Source organism: Perna viridis, chromosome 2 (assembly GCF_037379345.1).
Source record: "Perna viridis isolate PV_CMFRI_1.1 ecotype Kerala chromosome 2, ASM3737934v1, whole genome shotgun sequence".
Classification (NCBI taxonomy): Eukaryota; Metazoa; Mollusca; class Bivalvia; order Mytilida; family Mytilidae; genus Perna; species Perna viridis.
The window spans coordinates 29473940-29497386 of NC_142446.1; the positions used below are offsets into that span (position 1 = coordinate 29473940).

Genomic DNA, 23447 nt, shown 5'->3' on the forward strand with positions numbered 1-23447 from the left:
GAAAGTTTGGTAATGATTATGGGTGCTATTACACCAATGGTTTTGGAATTAGGGACCAAAAAGGGGCCAAAGACAATTATTTTATAGAATTTAATTATATAACTCCAGCATAAGCATATGGATGTCTCTAATATTTTGTTGTGAGGCAATATTTTATACCACAAAGATCAGACTGGGTTGATTATTTGGGGTTAAGTCTTGAACCATTGAGAAAGTTGTCAGAAACAAGCTTTTACATGATGTCTCATCACTAACTTGACTATAAGTAAATTGATCTATTTTAAATTGTACCACTAGGTGTCAAACCACCAAAGGAAGGTTGTGATTTATTTTGGGGGCTGAGACTTGATCAAAATAGAAATTAAAGGCCAAAAAAAGAGCCAGAAACAAGCATTTGTCTGATATCTGTTTGTTAACTTGAGTAAAAGCAAATGGATATCTGAAATTGTACCACAAGGTGCCATAGTACCAAAAGGAATGTTGGGCTTGGTTTTGGAATGGTGACTGGAACCATTTTGGGATTAGAAGCCAAAAAAGGACCACTTCGGTTCTGGTTAAATTCCTATCATAATCAAAAATTCATAGTGTTGTGTTCATAATTACTCCACATGTTCAGGGTTCATACCTCTGCAGTCAAAGCAAACTGTACCCTACAAAGCATTTTTTTTCATTGCTTTAACAATTGCATTATTTGTTTTTCTTCATGGTTTTGGTAGCTTTAATTTTAAACTAAAGAAAAAATTGATGCAAAACTACTCAAAATGTAAGCAGAATTTGAGCAAAAACTGGATTTCTTAAAGTATGCAAAGAGTATAAAATTAATTTTGTTAACTTGTTGTGGATTTTTTTTTCAGACTTACTACTTTATGTGTGAGTATCCATCAGTGATTGCAACAATGAAAACTATGGAAGAACATGACTTAGCCAAATTTTATGAGGGAGACAAACAACTGCAGCTGAGTAGATTTTATTATACTATGAACTCAGTGATAAATCATTTTGACAACTGCAGGGATAGGGCAAGAGTTTTGCTTTTCAATGGTAAATATTAGAATTGAGATAGGGAAGGGTACTCATGAAACATTGATTTAGTCAACAGATGTCTAAAAAAGTTCAGCCTTCTTTTCAAAAACCGTATATACAACAGACTAGTAAAGACAATGTTTGTATTAAACAGCTTCAGACTTGCTTTGAACATTTGTGTATATCTCAATCTTATCCCAATTGAATTTAATTGTATGGAAAAATTAAACCAAAAAAATATATTACAACAATAATAAAAAAAACATTAAGAATAGTTTTCTACATTATGTAATACCAGGCATAACAAAGATGTGATAAGATAATCAAAACGGAATTGACTGGGCAACACAAGGTCAAAAACATATGTTAATATGATAACTTTCTGAATGTTCAAGTTAGCATGAACATGTTTTCAAGCATTATATAACTTTTTTATTGCAGATGAAACAGATAGTGTACCCTCAGTTTTGTTGAGAACTATCAAGGCAGATCTTTGCCAGGCAGAGACACACCAGGTATATAAAAGAACAAGACATGTTTTTACTACTTTCTTAGTAATTGTTGTTAACTTATATTAGAAGCTGAGCAGAATAGTAAAATAAGCTCATGACAAAATACTGTAACGTCAACCTTTTACGAAATGTGATGTATAATGTATAGTGATTAAGTTAATTTGCATATGCTAAGTCAAACACAATGATATGGGAATCAGTGTTAAGCTAAGCACCAGCATTCCAGACTAACCCTTCACAACACTGCTCCCTGTTTGAAAAATGTATTTGTCCTTAAAATTGGTCATTATACTGTTAAGAACGTCATTTTTTGTTATACAATGTTTACTTCTGATCATTTCTACGATCACAAAAAATGTTGTATTATGATGCAGTTGTTAATTTTTATACACCGGTCAAAATTTTGACGGGACATATTATGGTATACAAATGTTCAGCTTCCATCCGTACGTCCGGCCGCCCATCTATTTCTTGTAAATATGTTGCAGCGTATCTCGAGAAGAACTTACCCAAATTTCTTAAAACTTAATATAGTTGTTTCTATGAATTTAAATGCTCTTGTCGTGATATGGCTCTGGTCGCTGAAACAGCATTAAAAAACAACAATCAATCAATCTTATGAATTGATGGTCAAACAGTCCGTATACTTTTTGGTGAAAATCTTATTAAAACTTCTTGAGTTAGTGGACTTTGTAACTAATATTAGGGGGGTGTTGTTTTTTTCATATGTCGCACTCTACCTCAAAAATGTTTTATGATAATTGAATAAAAAACTTGATCATCAACTTCATGGTGATTTTTAGGTACCTTTATACCTCCCATTACCAAATCAATTTGTTGCCAAAGAATATTCTTGGATCTTGTACCCCACTGAGTAAAAAAGCCAAGATTACTAAACAAATTTATCATGTATCATCATGTAGCCCAAGGTCTCAGCTTTACAATGGTACCAAGATTGTTGCAGTAACACTTAGGCTTTTGGAGTGAATTTAAACAAATGTACCCTTAACCTGCCGAAAAAGTTACAATTTATACTTCTGGGGTTCTTTTGATGAATTTTGTCGATTTTTATAGTCAAAATTTATCACAAAATGCAAAGAATGGGATTTTCAAATTCATAAATTTGACTCTTCAAGTTATTGCTCAACTAAAATGTCTCAAATTTGGTATATTCTATAGATAAATTAATTTTCTTTATAAATGAACCATGAAAAACTAATTTTCAAGAAAGAATTGTCAAAAATGTTAAAAATATTACCCCTATACCTAGAAAACTGTCTCAATATCAAACAGAATTCTTATTCACAGCATACTGACAGTGTAAAACTCATATTTTAGGCATTCATAATTAATATAATGATGTACTCAACATATCTGATCACAAATTTCTTCAGGCACTTAGATTTTCCTTTTTGGGTGACAATTACTGTAAAATCGGAAAAAGGGAAATTTAAGAATTTCTTCTATATCACCTGTTATTGTCTTTCTTCCCCCAAAATACTGTAGTTTCAACAAGATTTTCTGTGATAAAGTACATTAATATAGTGTTTTAGCTTCAAAATGAGTCCAAGTATTAACTATTTTAACTTTTCCATGTCTAGTCAGATGGAAAATTGCCACCCCTACCCATGAAAGAAATGCCTTAACATTAACTAAAATGTTAATTTTTGGCATATAAATGGTGTGCAATAGACATGTTGGGTACTGTTGTTTTAACTATTGATGTTTCCAACATATTTATTTATTTCAGGCATCTATTTTTCAGTTTCAGTGTGACAATAATGAGTTTTTCATAAAAAGAGGAATTTTCAGAATTTCATATTTTCTAACATTTCACCAATAATTGGCATTTTTTTTCAAATACAGTCCTTCAAACAAGCTTTTGTATATTCAAATACAATTGTATAGTGTCTTAATTTTCTAATGAGCTCTAGTAATAAATATTTGAACTTTTCCAAGTCCAAATAGGTGAAAAATGGCCACCACTACCCATGAAAAAAGTACCTCAACATGAACCCAAATGTTAATTATTAGCATATTATTGATGTAACAAAACAAGTTGGGTACTAGTGTTTTGGTTATCAATGTATAAAAGCCATTCCTTCTTGCAGAATTTTGACTTTGTGTACAAATAACATGTTGCCAAAAAATAAATAAAAAAAAAAGGGCTCCCAGGGACAGGGATCAGATTTCCCAAATTACTGATTCAGACCTCTGATAGACAATATCTGTGTCCAATAAGTATATCTTCAAATTTCTATAAATTGCTTATTTCTTATGTCTAACTACAAATTTTAAAGTTTTGTGACTACTTTAATTCTTAGCAGAATCTTGTCAAATATCATAGTACTAAATAAGAGTTGTATCAAGTTTAAATGTTGTCTGCAGACTTGTTACAATTTTCCATGGTTCGATATATATAGAGTTGTATTAAGCTGTGAACTGACAATTATTTTATATATATATATATATATATATATATATATATATATATATAAATATAGATCTGAAAAATTATATATATATATATAGAAGGGTCTGAAAAATTCCCAACAAATTTTATATATATATATATGTTTACTCGTTCCAAGACAGTGATTAAAAATGCAACTGACGTTTTAACCACTGGGCAATGTTTTTCTGCCATTTTACAATTCTGAGTTTTCTACAGATTTCATGGGAGAAATAGATTCTCCTACAATGCTCTCGTGTGAAGAAATTTTGTAATCCCCTCAAGACTGTAGGAGATTCTATAGGTAACTTCATTGAAAGTTGATGAATCTTTTAAAAAAATCCATACTACTTTTAAAAAAGTCAGACAAGGATTATTGAATGTTGTAATGAAGAAGTTAGGGCCAAAAGATGTCTAAAACACCCAGGAAGCAATTTTTGGAGTGAAAGTTGATGGGTTTAAATGAAACTGTACTTGCTCTACAAAACTCCATACCATAATAGAAAGGTTTTGGTGGATTAAACAAGTGTGACCTTTATTTTTTAGGAATTAGGGGCCAAAGCCAAAAAAGGATCATAATTAAGCATTTCTTTCTTATTTGTATGAATAACTTTTTCTTATGTTATGTTGTAAAGTTTGAGTTTTTTAAACACTTTCATTTTGGTTAAAACTTTACGAGGTATTAAATATGTAATCACAATCTAAAGTCAGTGCTGTCTCAAGTTTGAAATGTCTTAACCCTCTAGGTTTAACCTCTGTGGTTGTATCAAGCTGAAACCCTGTGAAACTTGTTTCTCCTTAATTAATTATCTTTTAATACAAATTTTTTTCTGTGTTGCTGTGATCATACTGATCTTTATTTGGCTAAGATAATCAGGACGTTAAATTTTTTGCTTCAGGAAGAGTCACAACTAGATAAGTTTGAAGGAACTAGTCGCTCTGATTATAAATACCTTGTGAATGTTGCTCATTCTAATCATGAAGATGACAAACAGAGAGCTAATGATATAATTAATCATTTTGAAAAGAACAGGATCCTGAGTTCAAGTATATTGAAACATCCTGAAGAATTACCAGGTGCAATGGAAAATCGTCATTTCTTTGATGCAATCAGAAGTTGTCAGTGGTGCATATTTTTAATCTCAAAGCATTCACTAAAAAATGAAATGCTAAAATTGAGTGTATTGTCAACCTTGCATGATGGAATCAATCAACGCAAGGTAAGAGTAATACCAGTCATCGAGAGACAACATGGAACAAACTTGTGCATCCCAGAAGCTCTTCAGTGGGTGACATATGTCCCTTTAAATGATGAAAGTAAATCTCATCTAGATATCTTGTTCAACATAGTCAGTGGTGAGTCCAGTAACAGCTGATTAAAGTACCTGTTGCAGAAATTTGTCCATGTTTTTTAATTGTATGATGATGTCAGATTTGAAATCTCAATATTTACCAGTAACTCACAATTTGATATTTTCAGGATTATGGTAGTGAAATTAAAATAGAAATGCACAAATTTGTGTAGCATTCATAGCTCTAAAATCTCTATCAAGTACTTCTCTGTCTAAGATCAGGCATTATGTTTATAAGGTGTGGCACATAAAGAAAAGAAACCCCTGAGATTTTATTGCATTGTCCAAGTGTTTTTACCACATAACCCCCAGAAATAATAATAGAAATTTGTGTTTGTAAAGTTAACATACTTTTAGTCAAGTCTAATTGAAATCAAATGTACTATGAAAAAATAGTGGGAAAATTTTCCTGTGCTCTTTCCCTATACAAGCAGTCAAAATAAATCTATGTTGCAGATGCTTCATGATAAATTAAAATAGTTTTTGGTTGTTTTTCTAGAAGTACTGATAATATTTTTAAGGCAAAAACAGAATTTTTGAATTTCAAGAAGAGATTTTATGATAATTGTAGTGTTAAATATATTTCTGAAGTGTATATAAAATAATATTTTATTTTTATAATAGAATACTCACAGTTTCCAACTGATTCCAGAGTATTTTCCTTGTAGGTGTTGTACAAATAATTTTCACATACTCTGTACAAATAAAATCCTTACACCAATAACTTAAAATGTCAAAAAACATCAGAACAGTATATACAGAAACTATATACATATAACTGGTCATTCACTGTTCTGAAAAACATGACATGAACATAAAAACATTACTGTAATACTTTTTGGGAATCTAACTCCCTCAAGTAAAATTTGGCAAAGGTTGATTCAGAAGCCCAATCTGCTGCTTCTAAAATAGTTTTGACAGATGCACTCTTGTACAATGCCCAAGTTTGAGCAATTGCTCTTGTAGAATGAGCTTTAACTTTCATATTTTTATCTGCATATGCTGTTTTGATTGCCTGAATATTCCAACTTGAAATAGTAACTGTTGTTACTGGTTTATGTGGTTCTTTAATAGCCAAAAATAACCTAAAACTGTCTGGTGCTTCCAACCTATGTCGAAAATCTTTTGTCATAAATAGATTTTCAAACATCTCTTAGGATCCAAAAGTGGCCTTTCCTCAAAATGAGGAACATGTATTTTCATCCCTAAATGGCTTTGTCTATCCTGTTTAGATAAACCATGTCATGTGAAAGTAACACCCTTCTCTTGTACCTTCATAGACTCCTGATCTATTCTGAGACTCTGCAAATCACTACATCTTCTAAAAGTAGTTATTGCCAACAGAAATACTGTTTTTAAAATAACCAATTTTAATGAAACTTCATCAAGAGGTTCAAACTTTGAACTTTCTAAAGCTTGTAAAACCATTTCTAAATCCCATTCAGGAAGTAATTTTACTTGAGGTGGCCTAGAATGAAAAATTCCCTTAATCAACCTTGAAATGTGTGGATTTTTTCCCGCTGGACAATTCTGAATTGGAGGCAAAACTGCCGACAACATAGATCTATAACCAGATATGGTTCTAAATTGTAAACCTGATTCATATAAATAAACCAAAAATTCAGCTACTTCACTTAAAGATGCTGAATATGGATCAATTTGTTTTGAACTACACCAGCTATTGTATTTGACAAACTTGGTGGAATAATCCTTCTGAGCTCCCTGCCTCCATGAAGCAGTGAGCAACTCTCTAACTGGTTCTGAAAAAAACCTTCTGCTTTGAAGTTTCTGTCGAAAGAAGCCAAGCATTCAGATTTAACATCTGTGGATCTGGATGATAAATCTGAATTCCTTGTTGACTCAGATTTTTCAGTAATGGAAGTTTGAGGGGAGGAGCTATCAACAACTCCAATATCTCCGGATACCAAATTCTCCTTGACCACTGAGGAGCTATCAAAATTACTTGACAACATTACCGCCTGATATATTTCAGTATCTTCTGAATTAGACAGATTGGAGGGAAAATGTAAACAAACATGTTCTCCCATGAAATCGACAGTGCATCCAGAGCTACTGCTTCCGGATCCGCTGTCCAAATAGGGTACTTCAGAATCTGTTTGTTCTGTGCTGAGGCAAAAAGATTGATCTGAGGTTTCCCAAACTTGGAAAAGATCTTCCTAACAATTTCCTTGTTCAACATCCATTCTGTTGGTCGAATTTTGAATCGACCCAAATGATCGGCTTATATATTTTTCTTGCCCGTTATATGAGCTGCTTTAAAAATTATACCATTTTGAATTGCCATCTGCCACAATTCCCATGTCAGAAGACACAATTTCGGTGATCTGACAGATCGAGAGATATTGCCCAATTGTTTGGCTTTACTAGGCTCAATACTTTGCTCATTGTGTCCATTTTGAAATGTATCTTTTTCAAATACCCGTTTAGAGGTTTGAGGTTTGTCACCATTCTCATTTTCCCGTTCTTCTTTGGAACAAGAAATAATGTAATGTAAAAACTGTTTACAGCCTATGGAAAATTTACTTTTGACATATGACATCTTTTGCCAAAAGAGTATCCATTTCTTGCATAAAAAGACTGATTTTTTTTTGAGAAACCAAAGTAGGCTTTATTCCCGTCCAAAGAGGTTTCTCTTGAAATTCCAATTTTTAACCTTCTTGAATAATTGAAATTATCCACCGATTTGTGGAAATTTTCTGCCAATTTTGAACAAATTTTGTTAGGCGACCCCAACAGGTATTTGTGGACACAGACATATTGTACCTCTTAGTCAATTGTCATTCTTCTTGGGGATCTGTAAAGAACCCCAAGAACTCTTGCCAGATTTGCCATCTTTCTTCTGGTTAGCCTGGTAAGTCTTATACACCACTGACTTCAATTCCCCTTTCTCACGGGAAAACTTCTGATTAGAACCTGAATAACCTCCTTAAAACCCACTTGTTGGTCCCTTAGGTTTGGGGTCTGTAGATTTAGGAAACTTAGCACCTGTAGTTGATGACTTTTCACCACCATCATACTTTCTCTTTCTTGAAGAGAACACTAAGTTGATCTTTACGTTCTTTCCTTTTCTCTAGATATGTTTCTAAAGCTTGGCCAAAAAGCCCATCATCTGTTAAAGGAAGGTACTGACATTTGTACTAATATCTTTAATTAAAGTTAAACCACTATCCTGGCTTGCTGCCTTACAGGGAATTAAATGACAAAAAGCCCCTGGTACAACCCGCTTGGTCAAGAGTTTTTGTTGACATTGCAAATAGGTCTTTAACAATTTGACCTACAGTTTCTTTGTCAGTGTCCTTATCCAATGCATTTAACAAAGACCCCAATGCCTGTTGCATGTAAAGAATAGAAATAATGTTCATACGAGATGAAAGCTGTGCTTGATATCCCAACTTTTCAATTTGACGTAGTGGTTGGGTATACAACTTGTCCCAAGATTTAACAGCCTTCTGACCATGAGTTTGTGTGAGCAAAGGTTCAAGAATATCATCTAAAGTAGGAACCTTCAAAAATTCCACTGCACTATCATGTATAGGGAAAATGTTCTTGTATTCCTCCCTTTAAGATGTAATGCGATCAGGGTTCTTGCTATGCCAAGAATTTTCAAGAATATCTACTTGTGCTTGGTCTAATATTACCCTACTACCCTACTCTTTTGTTTTGCAATGTCTTCCTTAAAGATCTACGACAAAAAATTACTCCTTGTCTGACTACTTTCAGACTTCATTAGTCAACTCATGCTCACTCACCAATTTCTGCAACTCTGTATTCTGTGTTTTAGCACATGAAATATGATACATGTATGCTATCAGTGTCTCTTTTAATGGACTATTTCCAGAAACACTTCCATTTGGTTCACTTTCGTCATATTCAGACCTGATGTCTAACTGCTGACGTTCCCATTCATTAACCGTAATAGACAATTCTGACCTGGTGTCAAAGTCTTTATTACGAGATATTCTAGGGGAACCTAAGACTTCATCTAAATTAGGATTTAACCCTATAATTTGTTGCTGTGGTCTATGCACCCCTACTTGGTCGTTATCCACCTCTCGACCATCAGATCTAGGCAGAGCTGAGCTCTCCTTATTCTGACAGTTACTACCTTGGGAAAATAGCTGAAAAAGTCTATCAAACTTATCATTGAAACTATTTTCCATGTTACTAAGTTTTTTGTCTGCCTCAGCCTGAATAGTTTCAGCATATTGGAAAATGGCTGACTTTCTGAAGGTGAGTCTTGACAATCCGATTCAATCTCCATACTGCTCGTAAATGTTAGTACATGAAAAGAAACTTGAACTATAACACTTTGAAACGTAAAATTTCAAAAGCTATGATAAATTGAGTCGGTTCTCTTGAATGCAAAAATTAAAACTAAATTGCTTACCTGTATTTCCAGGTGCATTTTAGGGTAATGACGGAACTAGATGTGGTGAATTCGGATTTCACTTGGATGTTTTTAATTGCGATGAGAACACATGTTCGAACGAACGTAACGATCAATATTCTATTGTAAAAATAAAATATTATTTTATTTACACTTCAGAAATATATTTAACATAATTATTATAAAATGACTAAATTTGGAAAATGATGTGCCACCCATTGCTTACACAGAATGGTACTTAATTTAGTACACCAAATAATGAAATTATTTGTACTGTGTGATGTATATTTTTTGTGTTCTTGTCACAACCTCAATTTTTCCTTGATTTTTCTAGCAAGGCAACTCTGTGAATTTATTTGCTTTTCAAGACATACATATGAATAATACACATTATTGGCAGTAAAACAATATATTTTAGTTGGTGATTAAATTGAAAAGTTAAAGATTAAACTCAATTGAAGATGTTTAGACTTCTCTGTACAATAAAGAAATATTCAATATAATAAACAGGCAACAACTCTGCATTTTCTACCGTAAGATTTTTTTTTCTGTGAAATTACAACTAAAAATATTCAGGTCAAAAGTGTCAGTCTCACACATACCAGTACACACTTGTAAAAAAAACAATAATTATCTTTTAAATGTAGCTTTTGTTCAGGCTTTTGGTTTGCCATAACGACTTCTGTCCTTTCATAAAGTGTTTTACAAGCTTTGTTTTCTATGTCATTGTACTTAAAATTTGATTCTTTCAGGTGAAGATTTGCCATTGAAAACTGAGTTGTTTTTGACAGCAGGAAATATTGCAGTTGGTTTAGCCTGGGGTTATGTTGCAAACTATCTTCAAATTGTTTTGCCAGGTAATTTATATATTATCAATCTAATGGAAACAATGTTCAGTGACAATTTTTTTATCGGTGTTTATTGAGAATTGGAAAAATTAGGTACATGTACAAACAAGAGAGGAGAAGTGAAATTATAGATTTACTTTATTCATTGAATGCATTCAGAATTGACTCTGGATTTTACTTTTGAAAAGAATGTTTCTAAATCATACCCACACCACACAGGAAAAATTGCAACATATGTTTTTCATGTGTTACAAATGTTTAGGACCATCATGAAAAACATATGTTTAAGACTAAGAAATAAATTAATGAAAAGAAGGTGAATAAAAATCAAATGGTTTTATATATGTCTTCCATAGGATTTAATATTTGAAGTGAGATATTTTTTATATATTTTATAGTCCATTCTGTCATCTCCACTACTTCTTGTAGAAAAGGTTTCAATCGGTGCCTGTATTATGTCATTGGTATATATTTCGGTGTCCTGACAATGACTTGAGTAAAAGAGAATGGATCTGTTTGAAATCAAACTAAAAGTTTGTACAAGGTTTCATATGAAATAGGAAGGTTTTGATTGATTTAAAGGATTATTACTTATCCTTTTAAGAATGAGGGACCAAAAAGGGGTCAGAATTAAGCTTTTTTTCACATGTATGAATTTCATATTTCTTTTGTCTAATTGTGAATATAAAGTTCTTTTACCACTTATATTCTAGTAGGAATTTTATACTGTGTCAAACAGTTTTATATCCCAATTAAAACTGAAAGCTGTATAAATTGTTTTGTTCACACTTGATTCAACTGTTCAGGGTTTGACCTCTACAGTTGTATCATGCTGCACCCTGTGAAGCATTTTTTGGGCCCATGAAGTTATATTTGTTGATGTTGTCTGGATATTTTTTGCACTTCCTGGAAGAAATTAGTTACCTTAAGATATCTTGATTGCAGCTATCTAGGTGAGTTAAATCTTAAGCATTTTTTATCTCCAGTTGAATGATATTTTTAGCTGAATTATGGCCCTTGGTATGGTTTCATCACTGTTTTGCTTTTCAGAAATTTCAAAGGCCAATTTTGAGAAACATTACTAATAATATCATTTACAATTGCCATGACTGCATCTGTTGTCATCATCATCATCTGTTGTCATTAACTTTTCTTTAAAGTATTAAGTTTTAAGTATTTGCTAGTACCTATCATGTACCCTGCAAAACACTTTATTTTACCTGGAGATATTTGATAACAAGAAACTTTTAAATCAATCAAATAAACCATGTGACAAAGTCCTCATTAGGTAAATTTTACTAGAAATCCTTCAATGAGCTCATGTAAATTCTAAATATGGTAAATTTTTGCTGTACTATGTTTTGTTTTTGAAAGCTTTAATATATAGGAAAAAACTTTCAGTCAACGAGATAATCTTTTTGATTACTTCAAAAATGGTTTGTAGGTCATCATGAACTCGTTGATCGTTACGGTGTATCCATCTGCACCATGAAAACTGATTTATTCAATGGGTCATGGTTTTCCTTTCCTTGTTTGTCTACCCTGGACTTGACTTTTTATGAGCAACTAGGCAAGTGTTTCTAGAAAAGCAGAGTATGCTTACCCTACTGGTGCACCTGGTCCATGCTCCTAGTTTTTAGTGGAGTCCGAGTTGCTCATTTGCTTTTGTTACTTTGTATGTATGATTTTAGTTCTTTGTTGTATGTAGTATGTATGAGTTTATGTTCTTTGTTGTGTATGTCTGTTTTCCATGTCTGGTCTTTGTCCCTGGATTACATTCTTTTGATTACCGCTATAACCTTGGTTCCCTTGATTACTCTTATACTGAACGGTATATGAATAGATAAGAAAGTTTAATATTCAAGTTTTGTTAAAGTATTTTTACCTTTGAAATTCAAAATTTCTACATTTTAAGGTGAGCAATTCAGGGTAAGCAATTCTCTAGAGTCTTTCATTTAAAAATTTCTCTGGTTCAGCATTAGTGGATCCATTTAAGGCAAATGCCTAGTTTGTTGGAGATTCTAAAGATTTTAACAAGTGATGGATAAAAGTGAGAGAATTCAGATTTAATGATTTTTATTATTGGTGTTTCCATTGCAGTACAGAAAAGTACATTGTATTCTTATTGAAAATTGCAGAAATCTTAGATGGAGTTGAAAAAGCAATGTCAGAGAAGCAAATCTCAAAATATAAATGTCCAAAAAAGCTCTTTGTCATCATACCAGCAAGTTGTGAAGCAGATGGGTTAGTCAAGGATAAAGATGATAAGATAAAGAATGTTACTAAAACCCCTGATTATTTTCCAACAGGAAGAGGGACTAGAGCTTTTAATTGCCAGATTTACAATATTGCAAACAGTGTAAGTATTGATGTCAGTCTTATGACAAAGACAAACTATTTGGGTTTCACATTTATTCAATATATACAAATATGAATGCAGTATAGCTGCTTCTTATTGGTGTGATTAGTATAAGACTTGCAAGCTTTCTTACTAAACTATACATCTTAAACATGTTTTATTTTCAAGCATGTTCATGGCAAAAAGTCACCATATTGGTCTTCGTTCATTTTTCAGATCAGTTATCAGTAGGTCCAACTGATTTGTAAAACCAATGTTTGTTTCCCCTTCACACCACTTGACGGCTGATTAATTCACCGATTCTTGTTTATTATACTAGATGATTTGTCTCGCTATTCTATTTAAATTAACTAAATGATGTGTAGACTTAGAACCATATCTAAGCAATGTTGGAATGTAATCACCTGAAACAGAGTTAGATAGCAAAGAACAATCTTGGAAGGAGGGAGGTAACATCTATTGTTAAGAAGGTTCCTCAGAATCAGCCCTACAGTGCAACAGGGTAACAAACATAAAACAACGAATAACCGATCAATTTATGCAAGAGCAACATTCCCAAATCCAAAATTCAAATAAACTAACATTTTATCGAAATATACACATTGGATACAAACGAGCAAGCTTTGTCGATATTTTCCAAAAAAGATCAGAAAGATACTCTCTTTGCAATATTAGAATCAGTAGCCATAATTTGGAAATAGAAAAAGGCCGTCATCTATCAATGCCTGCAAACGAGAGAATATGTAAAGTTTGCAACTCTGGGGAGGTTGAAGATGAATTACATTTTTTGCTAAAATGTAAAAAATACTCCAAAGTTAGAAATCAATTTATGTCCAAATTATCAAATATCCTCAAAAAAGATATTGATTCAATTAATTACTACACACTGAAACAATGTATATTCAGTGATTCGTATACTATACTAAAGATTATCACTAATTTTTTAGATATTATTTTTTCTATCAGAAAAAATTTTATTTCATAACAAATATCTCTTCTCATAACATTTGATTAATATTCTATTTACATGTGTACCGCTACTATATATGTTACACTTTTATATATCAATTATATGGGCCTTTGCCAATTATTGTAATTGTGTTTGTGCCAATAAAGAATTTATTATATTATATTATATTATATTATATTATATCATATTATATTATATAGTCTACAAGAAGTGTCTTAGATACTTCCCAAAACTGTGGTCATTGTACACATCATTTGAAAGAAGGAAATGGTGTCACAGGTGGGGAAACAGGCAGAGGTTTGCTTTGTGCTAAATTAGAAGAGCTCTTAGACAATATCTCTTCTCAGTGTGAAGGGGAAGATCCTCTTTTAAGGGTAAACAAAGAGGCTATCATGGTACATGGAGAACAACAAATACATATATTACCTATCCAGAGGGCAGGAATCAAAGATTTTTAAGATGTATGGAACACGCCGTAATTTTCAGTCAACTCTCCATGGAGGCAAAAGAGGGCAAAAAAAGTTGCAAGAAAGATTGTACAATACTACGTTTTGCTTGATCTAGCTAATGTGTATTGTTCAGTGATGAAAGTCCATGGCGAAGGGATTCAAACAAGGATTTGGTCTGAGTACTTTGCGTAGTGTTTGGGGTTTTGGTTTTTCTTGAAGTAATTAAATCTGTATAGTTGAATATTCTATTTTGCCGGTAGATATTTAGGATGCAACCTTACAAAAATACATATTAACCACGTCATAAGATGCAGAAGTTGCTAGTTCCAGCAATTCTCAACAAATCGTTTGATAAACTTTATTTGATTCTTCACTTAAAACAGTAACAAGAAAAAGGAACTAAAATCCTAGTGTAACTTCTTGGCCAAAAATAGTAGACAAGTGTGAATTACCAGTGGATACAAAGCTTGGATTTACCTGCATAGAATCTTATCAAGGCTCATGTAGATGCTGTTGATTTATAAGGTAGCAATGACAGTGGTAGAGGGCTTGTCAAGGACAGTCAACAATTGCGTAAGAAGACCATTATGAGTTCAACCAAGCTTTACTTCAACTGGAGGCTACAGCAAGACATTGCAGCTACAGGTACCCAATATTTGTTATTGATGAAAGGAGTTCAAGGTGACTTAATGCAGACAAGTGAAGAACTTGAGAGACTCATCTGCTCAAAAGGTCCATGATGCTGGTGTACAGACAAGGTCAGGAAGTAATTGGTCGATTTGTACAACAGTCAACCAGGTGGAGAGCATGCTGGAACTGTGGAACAATACATGCAGAGGTGGAGAAGGGATTTGAGTGTCATACATTAATTACAGTGAACCAAGGCAGATTAGATCAAGAACAAGAGCATGGTTCAGGTAGAGCTGAGACGTGAGGTTGTAGATGCCAAAAAATCAAGGCAGCAGAACTCAGTAAGCAAGGTGCATGGATTAGATAGGAATTTCCACTATGCAGCATCACATGATTAAACTATTGGAAGACAGACCAATTCAGAATTGCATTTTTTTATGCAGTCAGTGTATGATACATTACTATCACCAGATAATTTACCACAATGGGGACCTGAAAGAATGACATATTCTGCATGCAAGATGTGTGGAAAGGGTGCTATGTTGCACATCTTATCTTGGTGCTTGGTTAACCACATTAAAAGTTTTTAGAGAGATCACTTACATGGTGGAGAGGAGAAAGAGAACATGCAGCAAATGACCAGGGATCAATACCATCAAGGAGGATGCAAGACCACAGAACAGAAGAGAGCACTAGGACAACTGGCAGTGTATCATATTTAAATTCTTGGCAGATTTCTGCTTATTATATCTTTGACTTTTGGAGATGAAGATGGCATATATGTTCTATTGACACATTTCTGCTAGCTTATATTTGATTCTAATTTTAAGTTTATCTAACTCGGTACATTTTTTTTTAATGATTCTCTTTGTAAAAAGCAAACGTGTGATGAAATTTTACCTTACAAACTTTTTATCATTAAGTAAAACATAGAACATTCTGTTGCCATAACGTATGTATTATTTCACAGTCAGAGACAGATGCTTTGTCAATATTTATTCAAAATCAAAATTTAGAGATGTGTTAAGCTGAGATATAGCATCCATACTTGCTCCTAATGTTCAGGATTTGACATCTACAATATACTGTGGTATTCTTATCAAGCTATGCTCATATAGAATTTATTGGAAAATGTAAACAGACAGTGATAAATGAAAAGTCTAGCACTAACTTAAAAAGTACCGTTAGTTCTGAAGTACTAAAATGCCACTATAAATAAGCATTACCAGAAACTGTCTGCAGTAAATTGTTAAGTTATCTAAAATGCAATGCTCAACATCTTTGGCTAGCATTTTTACGATGAAGTGATTTCATGACCCACAGGGTTGTTGATATAAATGAAAAAAATGGCAGGCATTCTAATATGACGTCTTCATATCATATAAATGAAAAGTCTAGCACTAACTTAAAAAGTACCGTTAGTTCTGAAGTACTAAAATGCCACTATAAATAAGCATTACCAGAAACTGTCTGCAGTAAATTGTTAAGTTATCTAAAATGCAATGCTCAACATCTTTGGCTAGGATTTTTACGATGAAGTGATTTCATGACCCACAGGGTTGTTGATATAAATGAAAAAAATGGCAGGCATTCTAATATGACGTCTTCATATCGTCAAACAATATATGTCGGTACAATCCCACCTTTAGCACTTGCGCACTGTCTCTTGTCTTTTGCTGTCGCTTTGAGTCAAAACACTCATTTAAAAACGTTAACGCGATTATCTAATACTATACTGATACTTATTTATTAGATGGTTTACTTGGGTATATGGTTAATTTCTCAATTAATCCTACTTCCATACGGGGGAGGTTAAACGGAAAAGCTGTTACTTTGGCTGTGCCTAGGGAAATTTTTGTCACAAAAATTACCGTATTTGTCATATTAGAAAATGAATTATTTCTTAAATAAACAATAAAAATTGATAAATTCAATTATGGGAAGTTTTTTTTGGGAAGAATTATTGAAACTGGGAGATTGATGCATCCCACACGGGGAACTTTTTTTTTGTGGGTCATAAGGTAAAATTACGAGAGACTCCCGCAAAAAACAGGAGGGTTAACACTTATGGCTTTGCTCATAAATGGTGAATAATTAACAAGTGTTTGCTTTGAATCACTCAGTACTATTAGTAAAAAATATAGATGGCTTTTTATTTTCCAGGATCTGTACTTTGTTGGCCAATATGCTGCTCCTGTAACATGCCTTAAGGAAATGATGTCTTCAAGAGTTGCAGGTGTCACTGATGATGCCATGGAATCAGGGGCAAAGAACTTTTATGAAACTGTTGAAAATTTAACCAACAGTGCAGCGCCTGATAAATCCAAGTTCTGTGAATTTGTTTATTTCAACGGTATGTTGTATTTTTTTTCTAAGTATGAAAAGGTCCAGGTGAGCTATCGCCTTCATTGTTTAGTCTTTGCCAGTGTCTGTAAATGTTTTAAATAATTTTCTCCTCTGCAACTAGTAAGGGGATTATAATCAAACATGGTCACTAGTATTTATAGGTATCTACTTAAAATTTGCTTTTATTTTATTGACAAGCATAAAACATTGTATAGGCTGGGTATTGGATACTCAGAGCTGGTGCCAACAGTATGCATATAAATTAGGAGTTGTTGTTTACTTGTACATGGAATGCAACAGAAACAAGTATATCCAATAAATGTACTTTTAGTAAGATTTTTATAGACAGGCAAATGAGACAACACTCCCCTGCACTTCCCATATTTTACTGCTGACATACTTACTATTGTTACATTGGTGCAACTTTTGTCCACAGAAAAAAATGACATATTTTCTTTGTAATATGAAAGGAGACATGACACTAATTTTATTTACGTTTAATTGCTTTGTAATGCCATTAAGACAAAAATACTCCTTGCAATTACAAACTTTGTTTGATAGAAGATAATAAAGTTTTGATGGGATTCATATTTTTCTCTAAACTTATTATTGTCATCAGTTTATAATGTCATTAGATAACTTCTAAGTTTGTCACATTGATAGTTTATCATTTAATAGACCTTTTCTGCTTTGAAAGACCCACCCCAAAAAGAAATTGACCGTACATTCAACAGTTCTGTAAACGCTCACCAATTTTTAATAACCACATGTTTATTTTGTACAGATGTGTAACTTTTGCAGAGTTTCAAATTTCATAAAATACAAGACTTGCATATTCCTGTTGCAATATACAAAGCACTAGGTACACCTGTCTTTCAAATACAAGGTGATATCTGTGTCATTGACCCCAACCGTGCAGATAAAAATGCAGCCTGAGCCGATGCGTAATCTATTTTCAAATATTTTTAGCTGTAAAGTAAGTCAAATACACAAAGTGTCAGTACTATAGTGGTATCCTACTGAAAAGTGTGCGCAAAATTGTTTTGGTTTCATTATGCGGGATCCAAGCCTTACAACAAAGAAACAGAAAGATATTGTTTCTTTCTTAACAGTATTATTGCACTCATAATATATATGAAGAATGAATTTACAATGATGCATTCTACTTTTTGGGGTTTTTGATCTTTCAGGATCAAAATACCTTGTCACCGGTATTTCCTTGGAGCTTTTGTGAAATGTTTAAGGCCCTTCCTTAGGTTTTACTTAATCAGTTCAGTTTGAATTTTAAGTCCCATTCTTGTTTTTTCCAAATTTAAAAAATATGTTACCACTTTCATCACAAAAAAATATTTAATTAGTTTTCCCAATGTCATTGCACACAGTTTGGTGTTTAATATGTTAACTCTATAAACATGTTGATTTTGGGATTTTCAAATTTGATTACTGATTTCTTTGATACTGAAAATTTATTTAGGCCCCCAACCTGTAATCATTGATCTGCCCCTGTTTGGTTCTCTTTGAGATTATATTGTGAGATTCATACCACAAAAGTGGATGAATTAAGGGCTTTTGGTCGTTCTTTGACTACTTTCATTTTAAGCATAGTCTTATACTGTGTCAAACCAAATTCAGACATGTAACAAGTTTGCATGTTGTGTCCATACTGGTCCCAACTGTTCAGGGTGATATCAATCTACACCCTGTGAAGCACTAGGATGTTCTTAATTGATCTTAAATCAATAGTTTGGGGTTTTTTGTCTCTAATAGGATTTACTTATTTACTCTTGAACCCATTATGTGTATTGTTATGGTTTTTTTTCAGATGATGTGGAATCATTGGCTGAAATCCTGAAACCAAAGATAACTGCAAGTTGTGCAACACAGAATATGTGATTATTCAACCATATATTTCTTTCAAGGAGTGTAATTGTCCTTTGAAATAACCAAGCATGTTCAGAACTTTGTAGACACAATTTTATAATATCATTATTTCATTCACTAATGGTATCACCCTGTTCTCATTATTGGCATCTGTTAGCGTTAGTTTATTAGCGATAACTTGTGTAAAACATAGTAGATCATCTTTCTTGAAATTTTAAAACCATTGTTCCTAGGGAGATGATGGAGGGCCCTATGATTTTCAGAAGTTTTTGCCACAACCCTTTTGAAAATGCTTTAAGAAGGAAAATGATTTCTATCATTAGAATTGATAGAAAAAGTTAATTCTTCATCTGATTTTGATGATTCAGATGTCAATGTGTACCAGTATATTTTGTAACTGTTTTCTAGTTATAAGTGGTACAAAATTTGGCAACCTCCAGAACAAACAAAAAAACATTTTATTTTTTGTCAGATTTAGATTTTTTTTATTTCATTGGATTTCTTATAAAAATCCCTGCCCATTTTATTTCAATCAGATTTCAGATATCTCCAACAGTTTTTGACTTTTATGGGGCCCAAAAAATGGACTTCTATATTCTTGGTCCAATTTTGATTTTTTTTTCTGGCACAGTTGGTAATGAGCTCGCTTTGACATCACATGTCACCCATGATGGTGAACCATGGCAACGTAGCCAACAGATCTTACAACCTCTCATTTCATTGGACAAAAGTGATAGCAACCATGAAATTTGAGGCTCCATTGAGAGCATTATTGTCCCAAATATTTTCAATCAGTTTTATACATTGAACAATCAGTTTTCTTTTGATCGAATTATAAAACACAGCACATTTCACGGTCAACGAAATAAAATTGATATTATTTACAAATGAGAAAATGTGTTGGGTATCTTTTAAAAGATAGTACTTGTTTATTTTTGGTCCGATTTTGAAAAAAAAAGTCTTTTGATTCCTTATAATAAACCCTGCTAAGGACAGGCCCAAAAATTTCCTTTTTTAGTTTTGGTGCAATTTTGAAAAAAAAATTCATTGGATTCCTTATAATGATCCCTGCCTGTGTTTTTGTCAGATTTATATTTCTTACAATTTTTAGTTACAGGGATCAAAGACAAAGGTCATTGAATAGCACCCTTAAAGCAGAACTTTTTTCACCTTAAGCAGAATTTTACATTTTGTGCCAAATTGCGCCAAAGCAGTCGTTTGTATCCATAATTGACTGAAAGTCCCTATGCTTAAGTGTGTTTAAAACTAATATGGTGCCCACACTTGCCCCAGGGGAACAGAATTCAAAATGTTGTGGTCGTGTCATGCTGTTCAGTGCAAAACTCTTTTTGTCCCCCACGATGCGTTGCAAGGGGACATGGAAATGCTGGGCATTCGTCTTTCCGTGTTTTCCGAAATTTTTTTTGTTATGCTTTTACCAAATAAGTTTGTTTTTGGTATGTGACCTTTTTGTTCGACTTTGGTTATGGTTGAATGATTTTTATGGAAGTTTTGGCCCTTGGACTTAGAAAATTTCGGTGAATTTACAGTTTTCCGCACTTTTTTTGTAATGCTTTCACCAATTGATTTCAAATTTTGTATGTTTTACTATGAGAAGTTACAGGTTAAGTTTGACTTTGGTTACAGTTGAATGATTTTTACGGAAGTTATGGCCCTTGGAATTAGAAAATTTCAGTGAATTTACTGTTTTCCGCAATTTTTTTTGTAATGCTTTCCCCAGTTGATTTTTTATTTTGTTATGTGGTCTTACTATGAGAAGTTACAGATTAAGTTCGACTTTGCTTAGGGTTGATTGATTTTTATGGAAGTTATGGCCCTTGGACTTAGAAAATTTCAGTGAATTTAAAGTTTTCCTCACTTTTTTTTTCGTGGGGGACATTGGTACACTGTTCTTTTATTCCATTTTGTTGCTATACTGCTGTTTTTCATGCAATGTTTAAATAACCTGTCAGGTCATTATAGAAATTCATTTTTATCTTATGTGTACATTTCTATTTAAGAATCAAAGTAGACAGTAAGTGATTTTTTTGCAAATCTTTTGCACACAATATTTTGGCTGGAAACCCTTCAGAATGTCTAATAGAAATGGTTTTGAACAAGGAAAATATCTATGAAACATATTTACAGCTAAATTTTAGTTGTAATCAACTATGAAAAAGTTCCCACTCTAAAATTGTACGGCCAGCCAAAAATATCTCTAAATATAGAGCATCATTGCAAGGATTACTTTTAGGGTGTATCTAAGTTATTTAGGCTTAAAAAATTTATTAGTAGTATAACAAGCTCTGCGCAATGTTTAGACACAAAGATACATTAACTCTGAACTACTTAAAAGATATTTATTCTCTTCATGACCTTCCAAAAAAAAAACCGACACATCTGATTTCCAGGTAAAATTTGAGTATAAATTTAATGTCTCTATGAAATTGTACTACTAATTACAACACCCAAAGAGAAAGTTGTGGTTGATGAAAAGAGTTATTGGCCTTACTTTTTTAGGAATGAAGGGCAATAAAGGATATGAAATAATTATTATTAGCATTTCCTTCAACTGATTCCAAAGTTTCTTTTGAACACTTCCATTCTAATCAGATTCTCGACAAACATTTATGCAGGATAAGTTTGAATGTTTCCAACAACAAAAAAGGGAAAGTAAGAGGGGAGTTTGAATGTTTAATTTAGACATTTGCCCTTGTATATGTTTAGAGTTATTTTTTTTAAATGACGGCAAATAATTTGGTTGTATATACATGTATTGGTATCATGCTGCCATTGTCGTGGGTGTCCATAGATGTTTGGTGTCCAGACAACAATGTCTTGCGTATAAATGAATGGATCTCTTAGAACTTGTATCATAAGGTTCCATGTCACAAAAGGAAGGGTAGGATTGATTTTGGGTATCGTTCTTGGGTGCCATGTAGTAATTAAGGACCACAAAGGGGTCAACATCAAACATTTTTCTGTTGTCCAGGACATGACGAGGTTATTTTAGATTAAAATACAAGGTTCCATACCACAATATGTGTGCATCTAAGTACATTTTTTTCAAACTTTTTTTTGCCTGAATTGATAAATGCATGCATACGAATGTACACAGTAATGTCACAAAGGACAAAAACTATGCAAGGAACATGTTTCTTTTTAACTTAATTTTAATATACTCCTGAAGTCGGTTAAATGATAGAGAAATCCAGAAATGGTAAAATTAAAATTAAGAAACAAAAATGTCTCGGATTCTCAACATAACTATGAATTTAAATTCAAGTAATTATTTTTTTCTAATCTAAGTTATTGAAAACTATTTCTAGGGTGTTTTCTGGTATTTCTCTGGTGTTAAGCAGTAAAATGATGTTTGGACTTTTTACCACCTTTTTGATATGAACATTGAGAGGTAAAAAAAATCTTACTAACACAGTTGTATTGTTTTCCCTCTGAACCATGCACTTTTATTCACACATATATACTACATATCAGGGTATATTTCTTCCGTATTAGTTTAGTTAAAGAAAAACCTCTTGCACAACATAGTTTTACAGTTTTTATACGCCCGTCTTTTCAGACCATGTGCTCATATCAAAACTTCATAGAACATCATGTCTAATCACCAGGAAAATGAGAGATCTCGAAGAACCAGCCGCACTAGACGCATATCACTTGTCCTGTGGATAAACCACCAGCACCGTCCAGAGGCTAAATTATGGGTTTTTTAACATCACGCCTGTCTATCTCCCCATGTAATTGTTTACAATTCTTTTTGCAAGTATTTGATGTTTTTACCACTTTTGTTCTGTTCAAAATCATATCCTGTGGCAAACTTTGAATAACAACTAAAACTCAGAACTGTATCAATCATTTGTGTCCCAACTGTTTAGCGTTCAACCTCTGCAAACGTATCTCGCTGCGCCCGCTAAGCTTTTCATTTTTTACGATTAGATGCATATGTTGATATTTTGGATTGAATGGTAATTGACGCAGTTATAGTTTATTCATTTTAATTGTGCAACTGGTTGAAGGATTTTTTTGTTATGTGCAATGCTAATACTTTCATAATATTGTATTATTTTCTAAACGCTTGCAGATATTGAGCTGATGTTAAGTAATGTGAATCTACCATGTTGAGTTACAGACCAAGATTATATTTTGACCGCCTCGTCGATTTTTACCGAAATTAAGGGCCTTGGACTTAGCAAATCGAT

General features: G+C 32.8%; 1 protein-coding gene and 1 pseudogene across 4 annotated transcripts in view; one reads left to right on the forward strand and one right to left on the reverse strand.

Annotated features, from left to right (window-relative positions):
• LOC148624539 (uncharacterized) overlaps positions 1-21226 on the forward strand; it is a 36111-nt gene extending 14885 nt beyond the window's left edge. For all 4 annotated transcript variants that reach the window (XM_088567204.1, XM_088567203.1, XM_088567205.1 and 1 more), the window contains 7 exons: positions 855-1041; positions 1465-1538; positions 4887-5343; positions 10500-10604; positions 12734-12954; positions 17167-17356; positions 19172-21226. In XM_088567204.1, coding sequence (XP_088423330.1) covers positions 855-1041; positions 1465-1538; positions 4887-5343; positions 10500-10604; positions 12734-12954; positions 17167-17356; positions 19172-19242 — 1305 coding nt within the window. In that variant the 3' untranslated portion in view covers positions 19243-21226. The remainder of the gene's footprint in view (positions 1-854; positions 1042-1464; positions 1539-4886; positions 5344-10499; positions 10605-12733; positions 12955-17166; positions 17357-19171) is intronic.
• LOC148624540 (uncharacterized) lies at positions 8372-10138 on the reverse strand (annotated as a pseudogene).
• Positions 21227-23447: the final 2221 nt, after the last annotated feature.